The sequence below is a fragment of the Amia ocellicauda genome, chromosome 16 (assembly GCF_036373705.1).
Source record: "Amia ocellicauda isolate fAmiCal2 chromosome 16, fAmiCal2.hap1, whole genome shotgun sequence".
Lineage (NCBI taxonomy): Eukaryota > Metazoa > Chordata > Actinopteri > Amiiformes > Amiidae > Amia > Amia ocellicauda.
The window spans coordinates 676,508-701,052 of record NC_089865.1 but is presented as its reverse complement, the minus strand read 5'-3'; the positions used below and the strand labels follow the sequence as shown (position 1 = coordinate 701,052).

The 24,545-nt window shown below is 47.5% G+C and overlaps 1 protein-coding gene across 3 annotated transcripts in view; it reads left to right on the top strand.

Moving 5' to 3' along the window:
• The window catches only part of erbb4b (erb-b2 receptor tyrosine kinase 4b), a 258,461-nt gene that overhangs the window by 88,171 nt on the left and 145,745 nt on the right, over positions 1 to 24,545 (top strand). Inside the window, exons 1-2 of one of the 3 annotated variants that reach the window (XM_066687238.1) lie at positions 12,329 to 12,467; positions 19,709 to 19,860. In XM_066687238.1, coding sequence (XP_066543335.1) covers positions 12,365 to 12,467; positions 19,709 to 19,860 — 255 coding nt within the window. In that variant the 5' untranslated portion in view covers positions 12,329 to 12,364. Of the gene's footprint in view, positions 1 to 12,328; positions 12,468 to 19,708; positions 19,861 to 24,545 lie in introns of those variants that run through there. The other 2 variants (XM_066687237.1, XM_066687236.1) reach the window with 2 other exon arrangements.

Genomic DNA, 24,545 nt, shown 5'->3' with positions numbered 1-24,545 from the left:
ACACACACGCACACGCACTCACATACACAAACACTCTCACACACACACACACTTTCACGCAATCACTAACACACACTCACACATAACCCCCTCAAGACACACATGCAGACACACACACACTCTCACTCTCACACACACACACACATACACGCACACGCAATCACTAACACACACTAACACATAACCCCCGCAAGACACACTCACACTTATGCATATTGCGCGGTCCAGGGAGCTGTGTAGCGTGGAAGTGGTGTGGTGTCATTACAAGGTTCAGACAATCGCATTCAGTGTTCAGCCGTCACAGCAACACAATGTCAGACTCACAGTGACTGTGTGGGAACATTTCGGCACAAATAACAAATTTTCATACTTTTGTGACCAAAGTTATTCACTTTTATTATTATAAGGTATAATTTACTCTTTGTTAATCCGTTAAGAACATATTTTTTTGTGTGTGTGGTTTATGAAACCTCCAGAATTGTAATTCTTACTTTCGAATCTGTAATTAAAGGAAGTGCTCTCCAATATCGATTCATTAACTCTGTTGATGTCGGGGAATATGATTGTTTTCAGTCTGCGTGAGAGAACAGGCCAAATTGTGTTCTCCTGCAAAAGTATTTATCTGTACAGTGATTCAACCTGATACATAGTCGTTACTTGTGCTTTTTTAATAGATATGATCAATAATTAGAAATGTACCAATCCAAACCCCAGAAATTACATTGAAAACAATTGAAAAATGGTCAGAATTCCTCGTCATGGGGAGCATATGTATTCTTCTTCTGGTCGAAAGCCAATCAGCAGTGAGTATTTACTAATAATAATGATGTATACAAACTCACATCCTATCAAGAAGGTGAACAGCCCCAGTTGTTGTTTTTATAGTTTTTTAAATAGTGCAATAACATCATCATTGTGTTAATCATGTGGCACTCCGTGATGCCCAGAAGGGAGCTGTTCTATTAAATGTTAACTCCTGTTCATGATGTATGTGTGTTATTTCGTCGTATTCAATCGGCGGACAGTGTCCCCTTGCCTGCGACTCTGCCACCTCTGCGATGAAACTTCGTGACCTGGGATCAGGAGGCTGTGAGTGAAACGAGCCTCACGTCCCGCTCCGCCCCACCGAGCAGCGCTATTAGTGCGTCTCTCCAAGGGGCGGCGAGATCCGAGCGGGGGGATCGGGGATGAGATTGTCTTGTTAAGTAAAGTGAATTTCCTGTAAAGAACTCTATTGATTTCTTTAAATCCCTAGAATGAGTATGGGCCTTATTCTGTTCCTTAATGCGATCCTCGGCTGTGGGAGAGCAGAGGTGACGATGCGACGCTGTGTGACTCTGTCTGTCACCATCACTGTCCTCGGACGGGCCTCGTCTCTGTCCTCAGCCTTTATAAAACTATAACACGTTCTCCGCACACAGCCCTGTGGCCGCAGAGTCCTCCGCGCTACCGAGGCGCTGTGAGAGGTGATTTATGTGGCAAACCGGTGCTGTTTGGTGCGTTGAGTTCTGGCAGCTAGGGCTCAAACCCGACTGAAGTTGATGATTTAATGCAGTGAGATCCCGTGTTTCCACTCCGAGCTCCTCTCTGAAAGACTGAAAAGCACGACAAACAAAAGGCGAATTTAGGAGCAGTACAGCCGCAGCGCTAATGGCATGCTCGCTCAGCCCGGTATCGAGCACCGCGCTCGACACACAATGAGGGAGACATGTGCGAGTGTCACGTGCCGTGGAAACATTATTGAAGTGGATAAATGGATTACATGCATTAAAAGTAAAAGCAGGTTTTGTAAATGTGAGGTAATGCAATGTAGGAGCACAAATGCCGAGGTTTCCTGGTTTTCATTAGATTAGGCTGGCACATATCATTGTGCAACATTGTTTTATTACCATTGCTGTTGAGATATGTATATAAATATATAAATAATTTCATGAAAACTTGCAGAAAACGATGGTTAATGGATTTTGGCTTGAAGGGAAAGAGTGAGCCATTTGTATTGTGTCAGGGGGCGGCGTGCCACGAGAAAATTTTTATTTCGTTTCCTTAATTTCCTCCGTGGACAGATGTGCCCTCTGTGCCCAGAGCCCGTGCCAGGCTCCTACAGTGGCCCTCGTGCAGAGAGATCGGACCCGGCACCGCGGGGCAGAGGTTAGGCTGTGTGTGCCCATAAGATCTCTCGGCAGGGAGACTGTGAGGCCGTCGCGATGAAACAGATGCCCCGGGGCGCCTGCGTTTCACAGCCACACAATTTCCAATTTCATAAATGAGAAGTGAGCGGAAATATATATATATATATATATATATATATATATATCTCTTCTGTTTGCTTTACATTACTGTCCTATCATTCCTATCATTAATCCCACATACAAATTGTTCCCCTTAAAATCAAATTTTGCAGGATTGCAATAACGCGGCGCTGCCCTGCTCCTGTTATTGCTTTCCAGCACGAGGCTGAGTGGGGCTGTGGGGGCCCAGGGCTGATATTAGAGGCTTCGTGCCGCTTGAGCGCTGGATGGCAGGGCGGGTGGGTGGATTGAGCGGGGGGGTGCCATGCCAGGGCAGCGCAGGAGAGATCGCAGCACCCCAGCAGGACCCTGGGCTCAGCTGCCGAACTCCGGCTCTTTACATATTCCAATCTAATTACCTCCCTCGATTAGGTTATTACTAGACAGCGCCTGGCGTTTCCGATTGTCCAAGGGAACGAGAGAAAGAATTCAATCAAAAACTACAAGGTTCTCACTCGGCCGCTGATGAGGAAACGGCGGTCTCTTTAGACGGTGAATGAAAGCTGACAGGTGAAGGAGTGTGGAGGGTGTGTGTGTGTGATTTTGAAAGCCCTCTGCCAGCGAGGATTGGGGGGCACGGGGAGAAACACACTCTCGACAACACGGTGAACTTACGGAGCATAACTTTCCAAAATCTCTGCTCTGGCGCATATTTAATAACAATAATATCAACAACAATAATTCATCACTTGCTCTTACGCTTCCAGGGCGTTGAGCCGGATCTGTGCCTCTGCGGTGTCCTGACATCAGCACTTGTGTAGAGTCCTATGATGCCGCGAATGCCGTGTTGGTTATTTATGATATTGTGTGGTGCTCCCGTATGCCCGTAACTCGCTCGATAGGGGCGTCTGCCAAACGAATGAATCGCACATCCCTGTAATTATTGCTGGGTTCTCAAGAACACATTATTTATTTCCAAGGCTGTGGACATCATCCGAGCTTCGACAGCACTGAGACGCCAGCTTTAATGGCGGCTGTGGGTTCTTTGCGTGGAGAAGCATAGGCGGCTCGGGGCGAGGTTTCGTCCGAGAAGCGGTCGGGCCGCTGGTGGGCTCATAGTGGAGTTACCAAAGTTAAAATGAGCAACGCCGGTAAATAAGGAAAATAAACATTACCCACCCTATATCTGAAGATGCTGCAATTTCAAAAAAGCTCTTCTCTCTCTCTCTCACACTCTGTCTATCTCTCTGTCTCTGTCTCTCCCCCTCTTTCTCAGTCTCTCTCCCCCTCTCTGTCACCCTTTGGAAAAAGGCTGAATCCCTGTGCCGGACGGGACAGAGAGGCCCGTGTGGGATGGCCGGCTAGATTAAGACCTTTGTTGACACTCTGGGTGGTCACATGACTGGGCAGCACTGGAGCGGCGAGCCTCATTCCCCCAGTGAATGGGCCCTTTTGTGTGGCCCCGTGTTTGCCAGAGCTGCTGTGCCGGGGTCCGGGGAACGGGGGTGCAGGGTGCCGCGGTGCCCCTGCAGTTCCCCAGTGAAGCGCGGTGCGTCGCCACTCCCCTCCGACCCGTCCAGGCCCCAGGTCTCCGTCTGACTGCTCCCACTAATTGGAAACGCAGTATCAGCACCCCCGCCCCCCCGCGCCCCGCGCTCGCCGCACACATCACAGACAGTCATCCTGCAGCGCTGCCAGGTACTTCATTAAATTCTCAAGCAGATGTAACAGGTAATTGTTTTGAGTTTTATTAATTGTGACTTGTTTTTCATTAGCACATAATTTTCCGTCAGGAAACATAACTGCCTCGAGCTAAGGGGATATAACAATTACAGCATATAAAGCTTTTTTATTTGTGTATTTATTTATTTATTTTATAGTGTGTGTGTGTGTGTGTGCACAACTCTTCAAATTTGATGTCTGTCAACTTCTTTATCTTTGTAACTCGTTATGTGTATTTGCTCTATAGACTCATAGGTTTATTCTAAATATTTACACCCACTTATTACAAGAGGGGTAAAATTGCCTAACTTTGCCCAGAGGATAATTACTGTATCATAATTGATTGTACATTTGCAAACATTTTATTAAACAGCCAAGACTCTCATTTCTCTGCCGCCATATCAACACAAAAGCCAGAAGAACAAATAACCGTTTAACAGTTCTCTGTCACTGTGCCGGCTTAATGAGATTACTGGAATTACATCACATCCGTAATGTCTCCACTACTTTAGTCTTTACTTTACTTTTTTAAATGTCCTTTTCTACAAGCTCCCGTCCGTCCGTCCCCATCACACACACAACCCAGTGATATTCAAAGACCTTCACATTCTGCACAAACCCTGAAACCAGCGGAGAGGAAGGTTTGTTGTGCTGGTGCTACTATAGTGTCCCAGCCGCACCACTGACTGCACAGACCTGCTAATCGAGCCGATTACGGATTAAGTTCTTCTTCTACGTGTGCCATGTGTGTGCTGGCTGTGTTGCACTGGGCCGAGTCTGCACCAACACGGAGTGGCAAACAAATGTGTTTCCTCCTTATCCTGGTTAGTTCCTTTTATAATCACGATCTGCATTACCGCAAATCAGCTCGTTTAATTGAATAATGACTCCAAATAACTAATCAAGAGCTCGGCTGATAATCTAAACCAGAAGCGCTCAGGCCCTCGAAGAACGGCGTCTGAAGAACACGGCAAGTTCAGGCCCTCGAAACTCTCCGGGAGCTCGGGGGGAGGTTCGGTCGAGTGCGTGTTTACAAGAAGTCCACATCTAAACGCACCTCTGAGCTCGGGGAGCGGAGGGGGAGAGGAGGCAGCCGGGAAGAGCTGACTAACTGTCTGACGTGCAGGAGGGCACCAGGGGGGCGACGCTAATGGACGGGCAACAGTAGCCACACTCTGATTAATGTTCAAGGAAGGCAGTGGAGCGGAGCGCCACTTTGATACATGAAGTAGTGTAGAAGTTTCCCAGCTGTGCGTCTCTATAAATAATAGACCTGCGCGTCTGCGTTTAACCTCCGCGGCGCCCCGTGCATATATTTCCAGAGTCTCGGCTGATACAGATTACAGTTGCCTGCCAGGAGCGCCGGGCTAAAACTGGGACGCGGTCAAAGTCTTTAACTCGGTTAAAGATCCCGCGGCTCGGCGCTGCGCTGTCATCCTGCCTGTCCTGGCCTCAGCATCGGCGCCGCTCTCCACACCGGGCTGGTCCTGCCTTCACGCGTGTGCACGGGGATGCGGCCTGTTTTGTTTCCTCGCTGCGGTGCTGTGTAGTCTGCTGGGCACCCTCGCCTGCACTGCAGACGCACTGCTGTGTCCCATGTACGCACTGACTACACACTGATGTAGTTTAACCCAAGGATGGCGGTCTGCAGTCATAGATACCTTGACTATAAACAGACCTTGAAAACACCTGGATGTGACTCATATACGGGGTTATTAAAGTATTTATACATCTACGTTGGAGAGGTTTGCACAGAGCAAGGTCTTTCTTCTGTGGAAGTTTGTGGATTGAAGTTAGTGTGACAACTTTGAGAGAATGACAAAAGCCAGAGATGTGTAGAAACTTTTGAAGGAGAGAGAGTGCGAAAACGGAGGGTATGAGGATCAAGGTCGTGGAGAGAGCGGCCTCGCAGCAACACGTCTGCAGAGGAAGATGAGACGGCCGTCACGTTGGGTCTGGGGAGAAAAAAACATCTAATCCTGCGAAGAGAGTGGTCTTTAATTGAAGTTTGCAGGAGACTCTTACACTGAGGTGCAGCGACCTAATTTAGCTCCGCTCACCGCGACGGCAATTTGAAAATTCAGTGAGCAGCTATCCAGGATGAAACAATTAGAGGATCCTCAGCCTGGAGTAACAAAACATTATCCCCTGGAGGAGCTATTAAATTAAAGTTGGCTCTGATCTGGTCTAATGGCTGCAAACCGTCTTCTGGGTACAGACAATAAAATCACCTTTGGGCCCCCGGGGTGAGCGCAGTCCCACTCCCTGCGAATGGGAAGACGCCGCGCCTCTCTAATGATCCGCGCCGTAATGAGGGCAGTCGTTTTCCGACAGGAGAGACTGTCTTTCACTCCTACGTCTCCGTCGTCTTCTTTTTCTCCAGACGCACGATCACAGTCCCCCATGGCCGCCAAATCCTACAATTCAATTACACAAATTGCTTAATTGCATTCTAGATTGTAATGGAACCGGAGCACACTTGCATAACTGTACTTGTAGCTTTTAAGTCACATAATGGACCGATCAAAAGATGATTATAGGCCGATTGAGATGATTATGGAATTGGCATCAATTAGCATAAGTAGTGCAATTATTATTTATTAACCAGATATGTACATAAATGAGCATTTTAAAGTATCGGTGCGAGGTGTCAGATGCGATCAGAACTTCTGTGATCGACCGTTCGGTGACCGAAGGAAACGCCGGGATGTTTTCGGGAGCCGACATCAAAATTCTGGCAGTAACTGTATTTTTTATTTTCTCTGGAGTGGGTTTGTGTTGTTTGTGTGTTGATTAAGCGCTTTGGATGCTTTGTGTGGAAGGGGAGAAGTCCAGGACCGGACGCCACTGTAGTCTGTGACTCTTATGGACGAGGGACGCGCCGCACTACTGTGAGATCGTGTTCGATGGAGAAGTAATAATCTCTCTGGAGGGCGCCGTGTTGTGTGGCAGTGCGACGGCTGGGTGTGGGTAGGCTTCAAGATCACACAACAAATAGCACTATAGACGGCAGTGAGCTTTTAATTCCCTTTTCAGTGTCCTTGATTATTTCAGTTGCATTTTTTTGTGTTGTTTTCCTTAATTCTTTTAATTTTAGACTCCGGCGTTCATGCTTTGTCTCCTCGGCATTTAAACAAATGAATATTGATTTCATAAGTCCAGGAAAATATGACGGCTGTGGTGTCTGAGAGCAAAATACGATAGAGAACAAAACAGCACGGCAGATTGAAATCAACATCAGATGGGGGGACGTGTGCTATTGAAATTGCCAATTAAAAAGAATAATGCTTATGTGTACACAAACCGTCTTGCTTTGGCGTTTCAGATTGATTTTTATTTTTATTTTTTATATGGAACTCATAAAAACAAGAGACGCAGCCCGGCCTCCATTTAGACTCCTGTTTCTTCCCGTTCAGAGTGTGCGATGTGTTTAATTCTCGCTTAAAAGCACTTTTAATGTGTTAATGCCATTCGGTTCAAAGCGGTGGAAGGAATTAATCTGTGGTCAGTGCGAGGGGCCGGGCATGAAAAGAAAAGCGACGCTGAAGTATTCAATCAGCTGCATAATGTGGCTGTCAGTTCTCTGCTGGAGACCTGTTGCGTTGATGTGTGTGTCCGTGTGTAGCGGCCAGAGAGAGAGAGAGAGAGAGAGAGAGAGAGAGAGAGAGAAGGGGTATATGTGTCTCTGTGTGTGCCCCTGTCCTTCAGCCTCCTTCCTAGGAGTGAAGGTCATCCTGTCTGATGGGACAGTAACGAGTCTGCTGTCCTCTTACCCACCTCACTGCACTGCCAGCACCTGGCACAGAGAGAGGGAGAGAGAGATGGTGGAGGACAGCTGAAACAATGAGGGTCAACATAGGCTGACTATGACCAATTTAGGTTATTATTATTATTATTATTATTATTATTATTATTATTATTATTATGTCATTGTTCCACATTTCTAATAGTGCTGGGCTGAAGTCCAGTCCCCTGGGCGAGTGATGAGATCGAATGCACACTTTTTGTTATTGGATTTTAATCAATGCCCCTATCGACGGTGCGGTCCGCTCTGATTCGTAATGAGCGCAAAATCAATTCAGATCCAACAAACAGAGAGATATAGAGAGAGATAGAGAGAGAGAGAGACACAGAGAGAGAGAGAGAAAGAGAGAGAGAGACACACACAGAGACAAAGAGAGAGACACAGACAGAGAGAGAGAGAGACACAGAGAGAGAAGTCCGGTTCTGTGCAGAAACGTCACGCTCTGCTCCGTGTGGAAAGGCCGGTGTTTAAAAGCCAGGCTTCCTCAGAGCTGTGTGTTTGAAGGCCCATCTCTCTCATTGCTTCATCTCTCACAGACCCCCTCCTGCTGCTGTTCTTCAAATAGAGAGACCGGCATCCTAACACAACCTGGTCATCCGTCCTCATTAAATTGGGCTGCAGTGACAGACCTATTACATGTAAGGGCAGGCGCTAATAGCGGGGCATCCCGGGAACTGGGAGCGGGGCGCCGGATCGATCCCAATCCCTCCTGGGTTTAAACAATGAACTCCCTTTCCCTCTGGCCGCGCTGTGACAGGAAGACCCCCTCAGAGGAGAAAGCTAATTCAATCACGATCCAGATTAGTTCTACTGCTGCGCCGGCTCAGTGTGCGGAGCTGCTTTTATTGTATTTACTCACAGATGAACATGGATAAAACGAGGACGCCGTTTACACTCAATGTATCCGAGTGTGTGACGGGGGTCCAGATGAGCCGACCGTCCCAGTGCGGGCGTGTTGTTGTGCCAGGGCTGCTCCGGGTCCCTTCAAGAGTTGGTGCCATCAAATTAAGTGTGTGCTAAAAAAAGGAGGGGAGAATCACGACAGAAATGGCAATAGGGTCAGGGTAGGGGGTTCCCTGGGTCAGGGCCTCCCGTCACAATAGCACAGCTGTTGAGTCTCCTGAAAGGGAAATAAAAAAGTCAGAATTGACGGGCTGTTCTGTGCGGTCGGTGTTGTCTTTGTGCGACTGTGCCCTCTCTCTCTGTGACGGGGGTGACGCCGAACTGCTCAGCAAACGAGCAAAGTCAAAGTTTCAACTGAACTAAGAGAAGGAGGAAAAAAAGAAAAGAATGTCCTTTTAATGGGAGCGCGGCGCGAGCGGACAGCCGGTGAATGGCGTAATTGATTGCGAATATTTGGATACGAGATTATGATTCATAGTGTGGCCACGAGGTGGGACGGCACACGCTTAAAGCATGAAGGATACCGGGTGACACTCTGACCAAGTGGGGCGTTATTGATGGCGCTCCTCGCCAGGTCCCCGCAGTTTAAATGTAGTGTAAAAATGATAAAAAATTATTTTAATCACGCCTGGCTCGCGCTCCCGCTGGAGTCGGCCCCCGGGGAGCGGCGCTGCGCGGGTTGATTCCTCCGACAAGAGCAGGAGAATAACTGAATGTGAAATATCGAACTCATTAGAAGGACCCTGTGCAGAGTTGTATTCCTTAAAACCGAGGCCTGCTGCTCCTCTGACCGAGGCACGGTTAATACACTGAGCACCGCATTTCTTATCTTAAAGAGCTGCTCGGATCTGGAGGTGTGTGTGTGTGTAAGAGTGTGTTCAGGTTCTCAGACCTCAGACAGATTCACAATGAACGGATATGCCGTCTCACTTCCTAAACCCCGGGAACTCTCCCCTCCGCCGACGCCTGGCCAGGCATCCCCGCGCTGGGCCGCACCCCCGTGTCCTTCGGCTTCCGAGTGGAGATTCGGGAGTGTCTTGCCGGGGTGGATGCTCGCAGATTATTAATACACACACAAATAAATAAATAAATAACACAAACCGGCTCTCGCTGTGTTAGCGTGAGCGCTTATCGACTGCTTTCATGACTAATTAATCGGTTTAGCTGCACATTCCCCCGGCGCCTCCGCGAGCTGCCCTCCGCACACGCCCCAGGCTGACAGACCGCAGCCTCATTGTGCGTCGAACTGGACCCGACAAGGCCGCCCCGCCACCCCTGCGCCTACTCCCTGCCCTGACCGCTCTACCGGCTCTGAGCTCGTTCTGCGCTGCACTCCAGTCAGTCAGGGGGAAGTTGAGCATTACCAGCAGAGCATATTAATTGCAGAATGCTAATAAAGCTACATATTAACCAGGGAGCCGTTAACCCCTTCCCAGCTGCCGCAAATAGGGAATGTGTTCTGCATGTAAAACACATTCAGGAACTGGCGTCTAGCCTCTCTGAAACCGGTTCTGGGAGGCAAGCTTTCTCTGTGGAAAAGCGAAGCTGTTGATCTGCTGCGTACGTGTTTGAGGGAAAAACAAACGCGAATCTTCAGAAGATGAGAATTTCCCAGCAGTTGCCACTGGACGTCATCTCAACCAGCCAAACAGAGCTGTGATCCTCTGAAGGTGTCAAAGCCAAGTGTTGTACGTGAGCCGTGACTCAACAAGTGTGTTTATTGAAAACCCAAGAGGTTTGGAAATGCGCTGCTTCTTCCTTTGCCAATCCTCCAGTCGTGCTGTGCTGCATGTACGCCTCTGCCGGTGGCGTTGGCGATGGCAGGGTCTCCGTGTCGAGATAAAGTCGCGCCGGTCAAGGACGTGAACTGAGCGCGGTTATGGCACGGTAATGGCACTTCATCAAATCAAACGTGGCAGTTTGCTTAACGAACATGCATGCCAGGTCAGGAGAAAGGTTGTGTTTTTGAAGTAAACATGTACATTTGTCACAATCATCACTCTCCCTTATCTGAACAACAGCTCCACTCAATAGCCACGAAGCAGCGCAATCTCTGTGGTGCACATTTGTTTATATAGAAATATCGTTTCATCAGAAATCTTCACTCCCTTTATTTGAAACAATACTGTTTGCTGATTCATTTCGGTTGAGGAATATTGCTTGTTAAACTCTATGTATTAATTGTTGAACACCGATTGAGCCCAGAGAGGAAACTGCTGACTGGACTTTAGGACCGTGCTCAAACCCCTGCCTGCCATTCAGTCGATTGATTTCTGAAGAACCAGGAGTCAGAACAATATGTGTTAAATGCTTAGGAATGATTTTCTAATTTCTATTGTATGTATTTTTTTATTTTAAAGCCTGGAAGTTCACATGGCTCTCAGCGAGGTGCTCTGATGGCAAGTATCTCTCTGGTCTAGAGATCTCATCCCTACTGGTCCACGTGTCATGCTTTGCCGGTCAGCTCTCCTCCCTCCCCGATGTTTGGGAGAAGTCTGCCTTTAAACTCCAATACTCAACTCTAAATGCCTGCCATCGATTTTCATTTTCCTCCTGACCTTTGCAGTCGCACACGGGGCCCCCGCGCCTGTGTGCTCCTGTGTTCAATCATCTCTGTGCAAATTCACTCTCCCAGCGCAGCTACACAAACAACGCAGGGGTCGAGAGGTGGCGTGTTGTATAAACATGTGGCCAGACCGGAGCGGCCCACGTATCTGCAGGTGGACGTGGACCGCGAGTCCGCTCACACCCTGGCTGTCGATGAAGTCTCCCCAGGAGTCCCCTCCACACCAGACCATCCTGCGTGAGACGCGGCGCAGTCTGGGACCGGGCTGTAATGAACACAATCCGGACCATGACCTGCTTTTACGTAGATGTCACTTTCTACACTGGAATAAAAATCCAATCAAGTCTATACATATGATATGTATAGGTTTTCTTTCACTGCATCCTTCCACAGCTCCAGGTAGAGCCCCTCTCAGGCATTATTAACACCATTCAGTGTTTATTCACATCCGCTTTAAATAAATAAATAAATATCAGTTACAGGCACTCTGTACAATTCTCTGTGCAATATTATACATTCCATTCCGTCGTATGGATAATAAAATGGATATATACTCCGCAGTTGGTATTTTGGTAAAAAATGCCTAATCAAACAACTATTCCTAAATATAGATTAGTTCAGATTATTCAGAATACTGACCAGCGCAATTAGCATAATCTGCATAATTAGGGCCGTTCTAGAACGTTCGACGGTTCCTCACGTGATCGATTTTCTTTCTCTTTTTAACAGAAACTGACCATGTGTCAATACTGAACCACACTTCAGATGCCCCTCACAGAGCATCTCAATTAAAGCACTTGATTGCCCATGACTTAAATGAAAACTGCTGGATATAACAAAGTTCAAAACCGCTATAATAAAAATAACATTAAAACTAAGGCATTGGACCAGACCATTGCGTTAAACCATAGGGGTATATTGAAACCATGCAGTAAATGCTCACTGTAGAAGTGTGCAAGATGTCGTAAGAAACGTGCTGCGGGATGATACGTATGAAACACAAAATATACACCGACACCGATCATTTAATTAATGTAATGTATCTTCTGAAAAAGAGCGCTCCCCCCGCCAGCATGCAGGTGGATCAGTCCGTTATGCCGCTTCTGTGTCCGCCATCTTAGCTCTTCACAGCGCCGCGCAATGGAGGCGGGAAGCGCCGCGCAATGGAGGCCCATTGAAACCCCGACTGTCGGCTGGGCAGGAGAGATGGGTTTACAGCAGCAAGCGGCACCATTTGAGCAGCGTGAGTCTAACGATGGCGCGTTATTTACTAGTCTGATGATGATGATGATGATGATGGTGGTGGTGGTGTATGACGAAGGCGCTTTTACTGGGAGGTTAACCCGCGTCACGCAAGTAAAACCAGTTGTAAATAAACCGCGTGCTTTTAAACATACATTAAAACATGAATAAAAAATACGTGTTTTAATCAAATCTGTACAGCAGTGGCGTCATCTCTACATTATGCAAATGAGGAGCTGTGATGACGTGGTCTTTAAAAACCCTTTTCCTCATTAATATCGCAGGTATGGCTGCTAAAGGCACCGTTTACAGGCATTTATCTAAAATGTCTTATAAAAAACATGTACTTCTGTCAAAACCGACAGGTGATCCTATTTTATACATACATTATAGATGTATCACCGTAATAGACTGCTTATGGGTGCCCAACCCTCAGCAGCCTCCCAGTTACTTAATTGAGCCCTTAATTGAAGTAATAATTAGCTGACTTTTGACTTTTTAAATTGTGCCACTGATACAATCTTGGTTCCTCATTAACATAATAAGTTCCTTCTACAGTGTTATACTAAAACCCCCACTGTTTGAAACAAGTAAAAGGCTCTGATTAGGACATCGTTAGCTCAGTGAAGTGTTCAATTAAGTAATTGAGAGCCCCAGGGTAGGCAGTCCTCCGGGGTTGGGAACCACTGGCATATAATCCGCCCCCCCAGGTTTAGTACAAGACCGGCGGGTTTGTGTGAATCTCTTCATTGCACAGCACGTCCAGGACTAAGATCCCCAGGACAGACCCAGGACAGTGCTGTTTAAACGCATGTGAACCCATTCATTACAATAAACTTTCTTTTAAAAATGGATAAAAACCGGCAAGTTTGAGAATATGCATTTTACCTCTGACCCCCTCCAGGTCACAGATCTCAAAGATATAACGACAACTTCTTGGACAAAGTAAAATAAGATGTACATTCTGTTTCTTTCCTTTTCTTTGTATTCTTTCTTTTCTTCCCTCCTGCACTGAGTACAATAGTGATCATCCAGAGGCATTATTGGACAGCTGAGTGACGTTATTTTAGTGAAGCGTGTTTCTGCACACAGCCGGCAGGTGTCCATTGATCACCTCGTCCCGGGCCTGAACCGGAGAACTGACGTGGTTTTTGGCACCTTTCTCCGTAAAAGGGCCCAAGCCTGGTCGGGAGTTGACCCCTGACCTCTAGTGATGGGATGGTTTGATAGGGTACAGACCCAGGCTTTTGGTACTCACCTAGATTTTTAATTTATGAGCATAAATGTATGAGAAGCGCCTGCTTTTTATGAGCAGTTTTCTATCGCGAATCTCAACCGATCGTTGGGCGTGAATCTCCTCCCGCGCCGGAGCAGCAGCGGTCCTATAGCAGGGGTCCTCTCTGTCTAGATTAACTGTATGACCGAAAGGTCAGACCAGCGTCTGGTTCTGTTAAATATGCTGCTTATTTTTATGTTCAATTTTATTATGTTTTAAAACATATATATATAAAAAAAAAATTGTGCATAAAAGCCATCTTTGTCAGGGCTGAAGGCTTGGTTGACGTTTCTTTGTACTGTATGTGTCTAGGTTAGGCCAGAAGCGTGCCTAGTGACAGTTCTTAAGAAATTAAAACACGTTTGACCACCGCACCGATAGCCGGTGTGTGACCTGCCCTCTTATAAAGCCAGACAGACACTGATGTTAAGTGGGCCACTTAAAGGATGCTCTCTTTACCCGCGAATAAGCACCTGTTTTTAAATGTATTTTTTATCTCACAAGAGAGTCCGCCGCGGCACCCTGATACAGCCCTCCCTCGGCGCCGCAGACTCCACAATAAGCCGCACTCTGTACCGACTCTTATCTGCGGCGGATTTATTTGTTTAAGGCTCTTGTCCCCGCAGGGTCAGATAACTCGGTGTCACTTCCCCGTCTGAGATCTTAAATAATCTTGGTTACACCGCAGCCTGTCAGCCTGTGAACTCCGCGGTGTGTTTTTAACGGCCTCTGAAGATACGCGGCCGTTAATCCGGGAGAAGGCGGAGGCGCCTCTCTGTGGACAGTGTGTCTTTTAAGAGCAGCTTCCCAGAGCCATTGACCTGCGCGGCTCAGACGGGAGTCACTCGTAGGCATTGCAGTGTGTCATCCTGTAGAAGCATTACGTTTCTGTGGAAGCAAGACTTGCTGGCAATAGAAGTGCTGGAGCACAGGGCTGTCAGTGTTTTGTGGATTCAAATTTCATGTTTTACTTATTTTTTTTACATACATTGTTTTACTCGTTGTATATTGTGTTGTTTTCTGTTATTCCCTGTGTTTTACATGATATCATACCATACCAGTATGCACAGGAATATATCAGCTTCTAATCAGCAAAAATTATTTGAAATTAAATTTGAATAGGCCCTGCTGTAATGTCCACTGTGAAGAAGCAGCTGATCGGGTGGCACTGAGAGCTTCTGTCTTGGGCACTGCGGTGATACTCTTCCCACAGGCCTGTCGATGGCGTGGGTCAGGCGCGTCTGGGCGAGGGGCTGACGGACGCCCGGAGCCAGACTCCTCCGTGGAGTTAATTGAATCCGCAGTTCGTTAGGGAGCAAGATGCTCGCCATCCGGCCAGGACGGGCTCGCTCTGCTCCTCACAGTCGGCACATGGCCGAGGGGTCACAGGAGCAGAGGGAGGCGCGCGGGAAATGAATATTAACGAGAGTGGCCAGCCGGGTGTAACGGGGGGCCATATGGAGAGCGGGGTGGGGGGGTGCACGGCGCGGCACGGAGGAGCAGGCAGGAAGGGGGCGCCGAGGGGAGGACCGAGCGCCTGGCTGGGCACGAGTCTGCGGCGGATAAGCAGCGATGCCATGTGAATATGGAGGATTCGGGACATTCTTGGTCTATAATGAAGGAGCTGCACCCTCTTCCATTGCCTCTACTGACAATGCAGGGGTCAATTACAGAGCTTTAGTAGTTTATCACCCTCACAAGCCTTCCTGTTCGCTTTTATATTTTTCCCAGTGCAGCTTTGAAATTTCTGCAGTGCAATTGTTTTTTTTCTATTCCTATTGCGGAAACTGCTGGAATAGGGCAAATGTACTGATGATTAAGCGTCTAAACTGTGGATTAAAAACTCCTCAGATTGAACGTGCGACCCTCCTGACACATTAATCTGTGAGTTTAGTCTTAAAGCAGGTCTAAACAGCACCTAGCGGACGTGAAGTTGTCTCACGCACACACAAATACAATACAACAAACGCCAGAAATCCTATTCCCAGTGTGACGTGGGTGGCACAATAATAAAGTGCGGCGGGAGAGAGGAGAAAGAAAACTCTGAAATTACAAAAAAGTGCCGGCCCATACTTTACGGCGCTGCTATTATCTCCGGCTGGAAGAGGCGCCGCGCTGCAAACCCCGACCGGTGTCACAGTAAATAATTCCTCTGCACTCTATCTGGGACATCTGCTGGGAAACAGATTAGGCTATATCCTAGTGAAATAGGTTTTACAAAACCAGGGAAGAGCGCGATGCATTAAACAGCACTGTCTGCCGCCGCCCTCCGCACGCATCTGTCACTGTCTCTCCAATAATGAAATAGTTTAAGTTCGCTTCCGCAGTAAATATTTACATCCCCGTGATGAATGCGAGAAAACACACCGATGCTGGGATTATGAGGAGCTGCTTCCTTCAGGAGGGAAAATGAAACGGAGCAGGACTGAAATCCAAAGTGCAGCGCGGTTTTCCCACTTTCCATGGCGGTCATTAAACTGGAGTGATGCTAAATTCACTCTAGATACCCGCAGATCACCGTCAGACACACAACACACACGTGACACCCTGGCAGTGCGTAGTGCACACAAATCAACATGTCCACACGTCTGTGTTTTAAGAAAAGTATATTTATTTATTTAGCATTGCAGACATGTCTCCCGATCGCTTATCAATCATTGCCTAATTGATCCGTCAATTCCCTGACCAAACAGCAAGCCACCCTAGTCAATTAAGCCTCTAATTGATTAAGCAAATTATTAATTAACAAATCATGATTCATTGTGCGTTTTGCCCGTCACCCGTCTCGGCGGCACCACTATTTATAAAACGAATGGGACTGTTTCACTCAAACCTCATCGGGCGAAATGATCGTGTGGGGAGGAAGGCAGGGGAATAAATTGCCGCTGAATATCATCCCTGTGACCAGAATAAATAGGGGGAAGAAAATGCCATTGTATGAGCACGCCAGTTCTGTTCCCTCTGAAATAAATGAGTTCTGCCAAGAATGGGGCTTCGATTTATATATGACACTAGTGTAGATAGTCTTCCTATTGTGCGTCTTGGCAGGGGCCGTTTCTGAGCATCGCTTCCCCTGGAGTAAATAGACGTGTCCTTACAATATAGTGCCTTAACACCGATCCGCATGCCATGATGCTTATCACGAGCGCGGGGGATGGACAGAGAGCCCTGACACATGGGGGGTGAGACTCAAATACATATTTACACCTGTGCCATTGTTATCGAGCAGGCTGCCTTTAAAAATGGCCTCTCGCTGTGGCAACTGGCTCATCTGTATTTCCCGTGCCGCGCCGTTCTGCTATCACCGGCTGTGATTCATAGCGCATTAGCCACTATCTCCCAACTTTACCCCTGCTAACGCTGATGAATGCTTTAATTTGAAATGTACCGCGTACAGAGGAGGCCAGCGTGGGATGTATATATGTGTGTGTGTGTGTGTGTGTTATTATGTTTCGTCTCTCCCTCCCCGGTTGGTGCTGTTCTAAATGGTCTTTCGGAGAGGATGTGACTCCCAGAGCCCGGCGCCACGTTACCGCGCTGTCAGACCTGTCAGAGGTGGCGATACAAAGCGGCCGCCGCACAAGGGCCGCTTTCACCACAACTCCTCCATAATCTCGGCTCGCAGCCCCCCGGGGGACTAATAAATGCTTATTACTGCGCGCTTCACTTTATAAAACCCAGAAGTCCTAAAGCCTGCAAACGGTTATTGAGAACACACAGATCTATCATTGATTACAGCCGGCACTTTCCGGATTTGTATGCATGCTCCCTGCTTGGTGTAATTTAATCATGGATTAGAGGAATTGTTTGAACAAGGTCTCATTTGTCTTTATAGTCGCTGTCGCCTTTCAGGTTTTTCCGCGCCGGGGCAGAGAGGGGAGAGGAAATAAATACGCGGAATGAAATAAATAAAAAGTTATGAAGACATTGGTAAAATAGAAAGCAACTTTGGCTCACGTTGCTCATAATAATAATAATGATTTTGTGAGTTTTAGTGCCGTTACTGGAGACCACAGGGGAGGTTTAGCCCGGCTCACATATTAAGAAGACATTGCTCGCCCTAAATTGCAACACAACTCTCACACACACATGTATCTAACACCACACGGCTTCTAGTTCAGACTGGGTTTGGGCACCGTGTCTACAACCCTGCAGGTTTTACAGGCCTCTAAATAACCAATCAATCGAACACCTCAAACACGAGCTCATTTTGAATAATCGGTGCCAGTGATTAGATCAATTGAGTTAAACAAACAGAAAGAAATGAAGACAGTGTGACTGTCCAGGACCACCGGTGTTATTGAATTATGTACAGGAGTGTTAAAGTCTGTGACTGCCTGTATGTTGTGTGTGTATGTATTGTAACATGGACACGGGACACGCGTGTGCTGACGTGTTCACTCTGTCTCTCGCTCGTCAGGCCCATCGATGAGTGGAAATCCATTAATTTGACTTTTATGGTAATTTTTCATGAAACTGGAAAAGGTAACATAGTGTGGCAGCAGCACTGGCACGATGAAGACACATGAGAGCTATTTATAACTTCTGTGTGTGTGTGTGTGTTTGTGGGAGAGAGAGAGTGTCCGTGCGTGTGTGTGTGTGTGTGTGTGTGTGTGTATGTGTTTGTGGGAGAGAGACAGAGAGTGTGTGCGTGACTGTGTTGTGTGCGGTGCATGGACAGACAGCAGCAGCTCCCTCTGCCTGCAGCTCTGCTCTCCCTAATGGCCGCTCGGTCGGCGCTAGGAGCTGGCACTGCCCGGACCGGTGTTTGTTCACACGGCGACAGCGCTGTGCCGATCAGACCCGACGCGCTGGCGGCCGATCCGAGATGCCCGGGCAGGCGGTGCCAGCTGATGGAGCAGATGGTGAGCGACTGGGCTGGGGAGGTGTTTGATGAGTGGAAGTGGTTTGTTTTAATTACTTGTCAAGTCTGGTGCCGGAGCCAGAGCTAAGGGGCTTGTCTGTTCATGCGCCCTGGGCACAGCCAGGCCCGGCGTCCCGGAGCGGCAGATACAGAGGACAGGCGGGCAAGATGGGCAGATCTGCATATCACAGTGCAGCACTTCTGACTGAGCGGCATCCATGAGAGGCACTCGGCCTGATGGGCTCTCGGCTAATTGCTGTGCATTTGTTTGTGTGAGAAGCAACTTCTGGACAGTCGTCCGCTCTGTTTATCCTCTTTGGTGCTCGAGCAACAGCCAACACACTGAGATGGGCTGTGATGCCCCGAAGAGGGGCTGGTGGGGCAGGAAGGGATGCTAATTGTGGGTAGCAGTTGTCCTGGCACTAATATATTATTTTTGTGTTTGTTTTTTACACTTTTATCTTTATCGTATCCAAAAAAATAACATAAGAACGTATCCAATTGAGAGGAGGCCATTCGCCCCATCGTGCTCGTTTGGTGTCCATTAATAACTAAGTGATCAAGGATCCTATCCAGTCTGTTTTTGAATGTTCCCAAATTGTCTCTTCAGCCACATCGCTGGGGAGTTTGTTCAGATTGTGACGCCTCTCTGTGTGAAGAAGTGTCTCCTGTTTTCTGTCTCGAATGCCTTGAAGCCCAATTTCCATTTGTGTCCCGGGTGCGTGTGTCCCTGCTGATCTGGAAAAGCTCCTCTGGTTTGATGTGGTTGATGCCTTTCATGATTTTCAAGACTTGGATCAAGTCCCCACGTAGTCTCCTCTGTTCCAGGGTAAAAGGTTCAGTTCCTCAGTCTCTCAGTAGGACATTCCCTTCAAACACAATTAGCCTGATGGACCCAACAAGGGGAGCTGGACAGAAAAGCCTTCCCCTGGCTGTCCTTGCAATCTTGCTGTATCTGTGCCGGGTCAGAGAGGTCGGCGGAGGGGTTGTGTTGTAGCGTTGTGCTTCAAAAACTTGCCACAAGAGGCTTGTCAGTTGTGTGCTTGCAGGTGTGTGGACAGGATGTGTGTGTGTCCTAAACCCCCTCTCCCTGTTGTTGCAGTGTGCGCGGGGACAGAGAACAAGCTGAGCACCCTGTCAGACCTGGAGCAACAGTACCGGACACTGCGCAAGTACTACGAGAACTGTGAGGTGGTGATGGGCAACCTGGAGATCACCAGCATCGACCGAAACCGGGACCTGTCCTTCCTGCGGGTAGGTCCGGCGCTCTGTGCCGCGGCGATGTGCCGAGACCTGCTGACTGGGGGGTCAGGGCAGGGCGAGGGGGCTTCAGCGTCCTTGGCCCCCTGTCTCTGGGGCTCGTTGCCGCTGTTCACAGCTGCTCGATGGCTGTTTAACTCAGTTGTTGTGTTGTCGTGTTCACTGTGCGGGTGAGAGATAGATCGTGTTCTCCTGCCGAGTGATAATGTCATTACAGACACTCACACTGCTGCGCCGACCTCTCGGTCCTCCGCGGCTCAGAGACGGGCGTTTCTGTCTGCGCCTTTACAAACGTCAAAGCTGGGATGTGTCCTCCAGACCGGATACATTAAGACCTGCTTTCTGACATTCTGAATCCCCATCCTGTACATAACGCACCTCGGTGTTGGATACGTATTGGTATTGGGGATCAAAATCCACCCTTAGATTGAAAACCTTGGTCACACTTTTCTGTGGGTGGACTCGGGGATGCCGTCCTCTCCAGCCCTGCTGTGGACGCCTTGTACATCCAGAGAACTGGTCCCTCTCTCAGGTCAGAGTCTTGGGGAAGCTATTATGTGCAATTAGGGAGGTACGCTGCTGACGAGCCGCTCCTGTCCTCGGCACGTCGACTGTGCAATTGTCAAGTGATCTCTGACAGCTAGTGCCGATTAATTGTAGTCAAGGCTAATTGTGCTAATGAAGGAGCGACTCTGAGAAGCAGGTGCGAGTCCCTGTCTTCTGGCAGAAACTGTCCCAGGAGACAGAACAGAGGAGCGAGGACAGAATACATATTTGTAAGCGTTGAATATGTATCATTCACAGAAAAATATTAGCTCTATCTGTTAGTAAAATATAAATACAATTTAAAAACAGAGCTATTTGTGTTCAGTGTGTAGAGCGATTGCGAGGCCAGGCTGAACGCACCGCGGCGGCTGTGTGCCAGAGATACAGCGCGGGTACAGAACGCACGGCATACGTACACAGATCCCGGTTATCACTCCTCCTCCTCGTGAAGATACCAAGCTATCCTCAGTAGAGGTGAGCTATCTGGCCCAGCCGGCCCCCCGTGGCTGCCATGGATTTGCCAGGTAATGACGGCGAGAGAGGCCCCACTGCCGGCGCTGACAGCCCCCGGTGACTGCAGGCTGCAGATAAGACACGTAAAAGAATGGGTGGGAGAGAGTGAAATAGAGAGCGCGGGTGAAAGGTTGTTAATACTGACACGGTGAAAGCAGCGGGTGAAGCAGCAGAGATAGAGAACGAGGATGAAGGGATCGGTATAAATCGTATCTGAACGCTCGCCTTTCCTCAGTGACAGTCGGCCTGACAGACAGCATTTCAAAAGAATATATGGATATATTTAGTTATGTGTGTATATACAGTTAGGCCCATTAATATTTGGACAGAGACACAATTGTCATCATTTTGGCTCTGTACGCCGCCACAATGGATTTGAAAGGAAACAATCAAAATGTTTAAGTGTAGACTTTCATCTTTAATTTGAGGGTAGTTACATCCAAATTGGGTGAACAGTGGAGGAATTACACCCATTTTTATATGTGGTCCCCCAATTTTAGGGACTCAAGGGTATTTGGACAAACTAACATAATCATGAATGAAATTGTGCGTTTCAATACTTGGTGGCAAATCCTTTGCAGTCAATGACTGCCTGAAGTCTGAACCCATAGACATCAGCAGATGCTGGGTTTCATCCCTGGTGATGCTCTGCCAGGCCTGCACTGCAGTGTCTTTAGTTCCTGCTTGTTCTTCGGGCGTCTTGCCTTCAGTTTTGCCTTAGCAATCAAAACAAACTAATCAGATAGAGAGCAAAAACATTAGGTGTGGCCAAATCAACTATCTGGTACATTCTTAAAAAGAAAGAACGCACTGGTGAGCTCAGGAACACCAAAAGCCCCGGGAGACCACGGACAACAACTGTGGTGGATGACAGAAGAATTCTTTCCCTGGTGAAGAAAAACCCCTTCACAACAGTTGGCCAGACAATTAAGAGAAGACTTCACCAGAGTAAATACAGAGTCAATACTGTTTACCACAACAGGAAACAGGAAGACCAGATTAGAGTTTGCCAAAAAAACATTTAAAGACCCCTGTACAGTTCTGTAACAACATCCTATGGACAGATGAGACAAAGATCAACTTGTACCAGAATGATGGGAAGAGAAGAGTATGGAGAAGGAAGGAACTGCTCATGATCTGAAGCAGACCAGCTCATCTGTGGAGCATGTTATGGCATGGGCATGTATGGCTGCCCAGTGAACTGGTTCCCTTGTATTCACTGATGATGTGACTGCTGACAAAAGCAGCAGGATGAATTCTGAAGTGTTCAGGGCTATATCATCTGCTCAGATTCAGCCAAATGCTTCAAAACTCACTGGACAGCGCTTCACAGTGCAGATGGACAATGACCCGAAGCACACTGCGAAATACTTTTTTAAGGTGAAGAAGTGCAATGTTCTGCAATGGCCAAGTCAATCACCTGACCTGAATCCAATTGAGCAGCATTTCACTTGGTGAAGACAAAACTGAAGGCAAAACACCCAAGAACAAGCAGGAACTAAAGACACTGCAGTGCAGGCCTGGCAGAGCAGCACCAGGGAAGAAACCCAGCATCTGGTGATGTTTATGGGTTCAGACTTCAAGGATTTGCAAGTATTGAAACTCACAATTTAATTAATGATTATGTTACTTTGTCCAAATACTTTTAAGCCCCTAAAATTGGGGGGATCACATATAAAAATGGGTGTAATTCCTCCACCATTCACCCAATTTGGATGTAACTACCCTCAAATTAAAGATGAAAGTCTCCACTGAAAGCACATCTTGATTGTTTCCTTTCAAATCCATTGTGGTGGCGTACAGAGACAAAATGATGACAATTTTGTCTGCCCAAATATTTATGGGCCTGACTGTGTTGTGTGTGTGTGTGTGTGTGTGTATGTATATACACTCACCTAAAGGATTATTAGGAACACCTGTTCAATTTCTCATTAATGCAATTATCTAACCAACCAATCACATGGCAGTTGCTTCAATGCATTTAGGGGTGTGGTCCTGGTCAAGACAATCTCCTGAACTCCAAACTGAATGTCTGAATGGGAAAGAAAGGTGATTTAAGCAATTTTGAGCGTGGCATGGTTGTTGGTGCCAGACGGGCCGGTCTGAGTATTTCACAATCTGCTCAGTTACTGGGATTTTCACGCACAACCATTTCTAGGGTTTACAAAGAATGGTGTGAAAAGGGAAAAACATCCAGTATGCGGCAGTCCTGTGGGCGAAAATGCCTTGTTGATGCTAGAGGTCAGAGGAGAATGGGCCGACTGATTCAAGCTGATAGAAGAGCAACTTTGACTGAAATAACCACTCGTTACAACCGAGGTATGCAGCAAAGCATTTGTGAAGCCACAACACGTACAACCTTGAGGCGGATGGGCTACAACAGCAGAAGACCCCACCGGGTACCACTCATCTCCACTACAAATAGGAAAAAGAGGCTACAATTTGCACAAGCTCACCAAAATTGGACAGTTGAAGACTGGAAAAATGTTGCCTGGTCTGATGAGTCTCGATTTCTGATGAGACATTCAGATGGTAGAGTCAGAATTTGGCGTAAACAGAATGAGAACATGGATCCATCATGCCTTGTTACCACTGTGCAGGCTGGTGGTGGTGGTGTAATGGTGTGGGGGATGTTTTCTTAGCACACTTTAGGCCCCTTAGTGCCAATTGGGCATCGTTTAAATGCCACGGCCTACCTGAGCATTGTTTCTGACCATGTCCATCCCTTTATGACCACCATGTACCCATCCTCTGATGGCTACTTCCAGCAGGATAATGCACCATGTCACAAAGGTCGAATCATTTCAAATTGGTTTCTTGAACATGACAATGAGTTCACTGTACTAAACTGGCCCCCACAGTCACCAGATCTCAACCCAATAGAGCATCTTTGGGATGTGGTGGAACGGGAGCTTCGTGCCTTGGATGTGCATCCCACAAATCTCCATCAACTGCAAGATGCTATCCTATCAATATGGGCCAACATTTCTAAAGAATGCTTTCAGCACCTTGTTGACTCAATGCCACGTAGAATTAAGGCAGTTCTGAAGGCGAAAGGGGGTCAAACACAGTATTAGTATGGTGTTCCTAATAATCCTTTAGGTGAGTGTATATTATAATGCCTATAGAAGTCTACACCCCATTTCACATTTTTTCACCTTTAGTTGCCTTATAGAATGGAATTACAATGCTTTCAAACTTCCAAGTAGAAAAACAAACAAACAAGAAACATCTGAAATATTTTGGTTTGTTGTATAAGTGTTGTTGTTGTGTCACAATTATTGACACCCCTGTTTGAGACTTTTGAGATTTGGAGAACACATGGGCTCTTTCTCCAGCTGTGGCCTTGCTGTGTGGGTGGGGCACTTGCTACCACCGTTCCACTGGTTGTGAACTCCTTAATTAATGCCCTAACAGTGGTACGTGGTATACTGTATTTAGGTTTTTAGCAATTTGTTCGTACCCGTTGCCTGATGTATGAAGGTCAACACCCATTTGTCTCTTTTCATTCGTGAGATCTTGGGCTCTCACCTTGGTAGAATGTTAATGCAGATTTAATTTAGTTTGATTTTATTTATAAGGATCTGTCGGGGATATAAGTTCAGTGTCTGGGAAAAGCG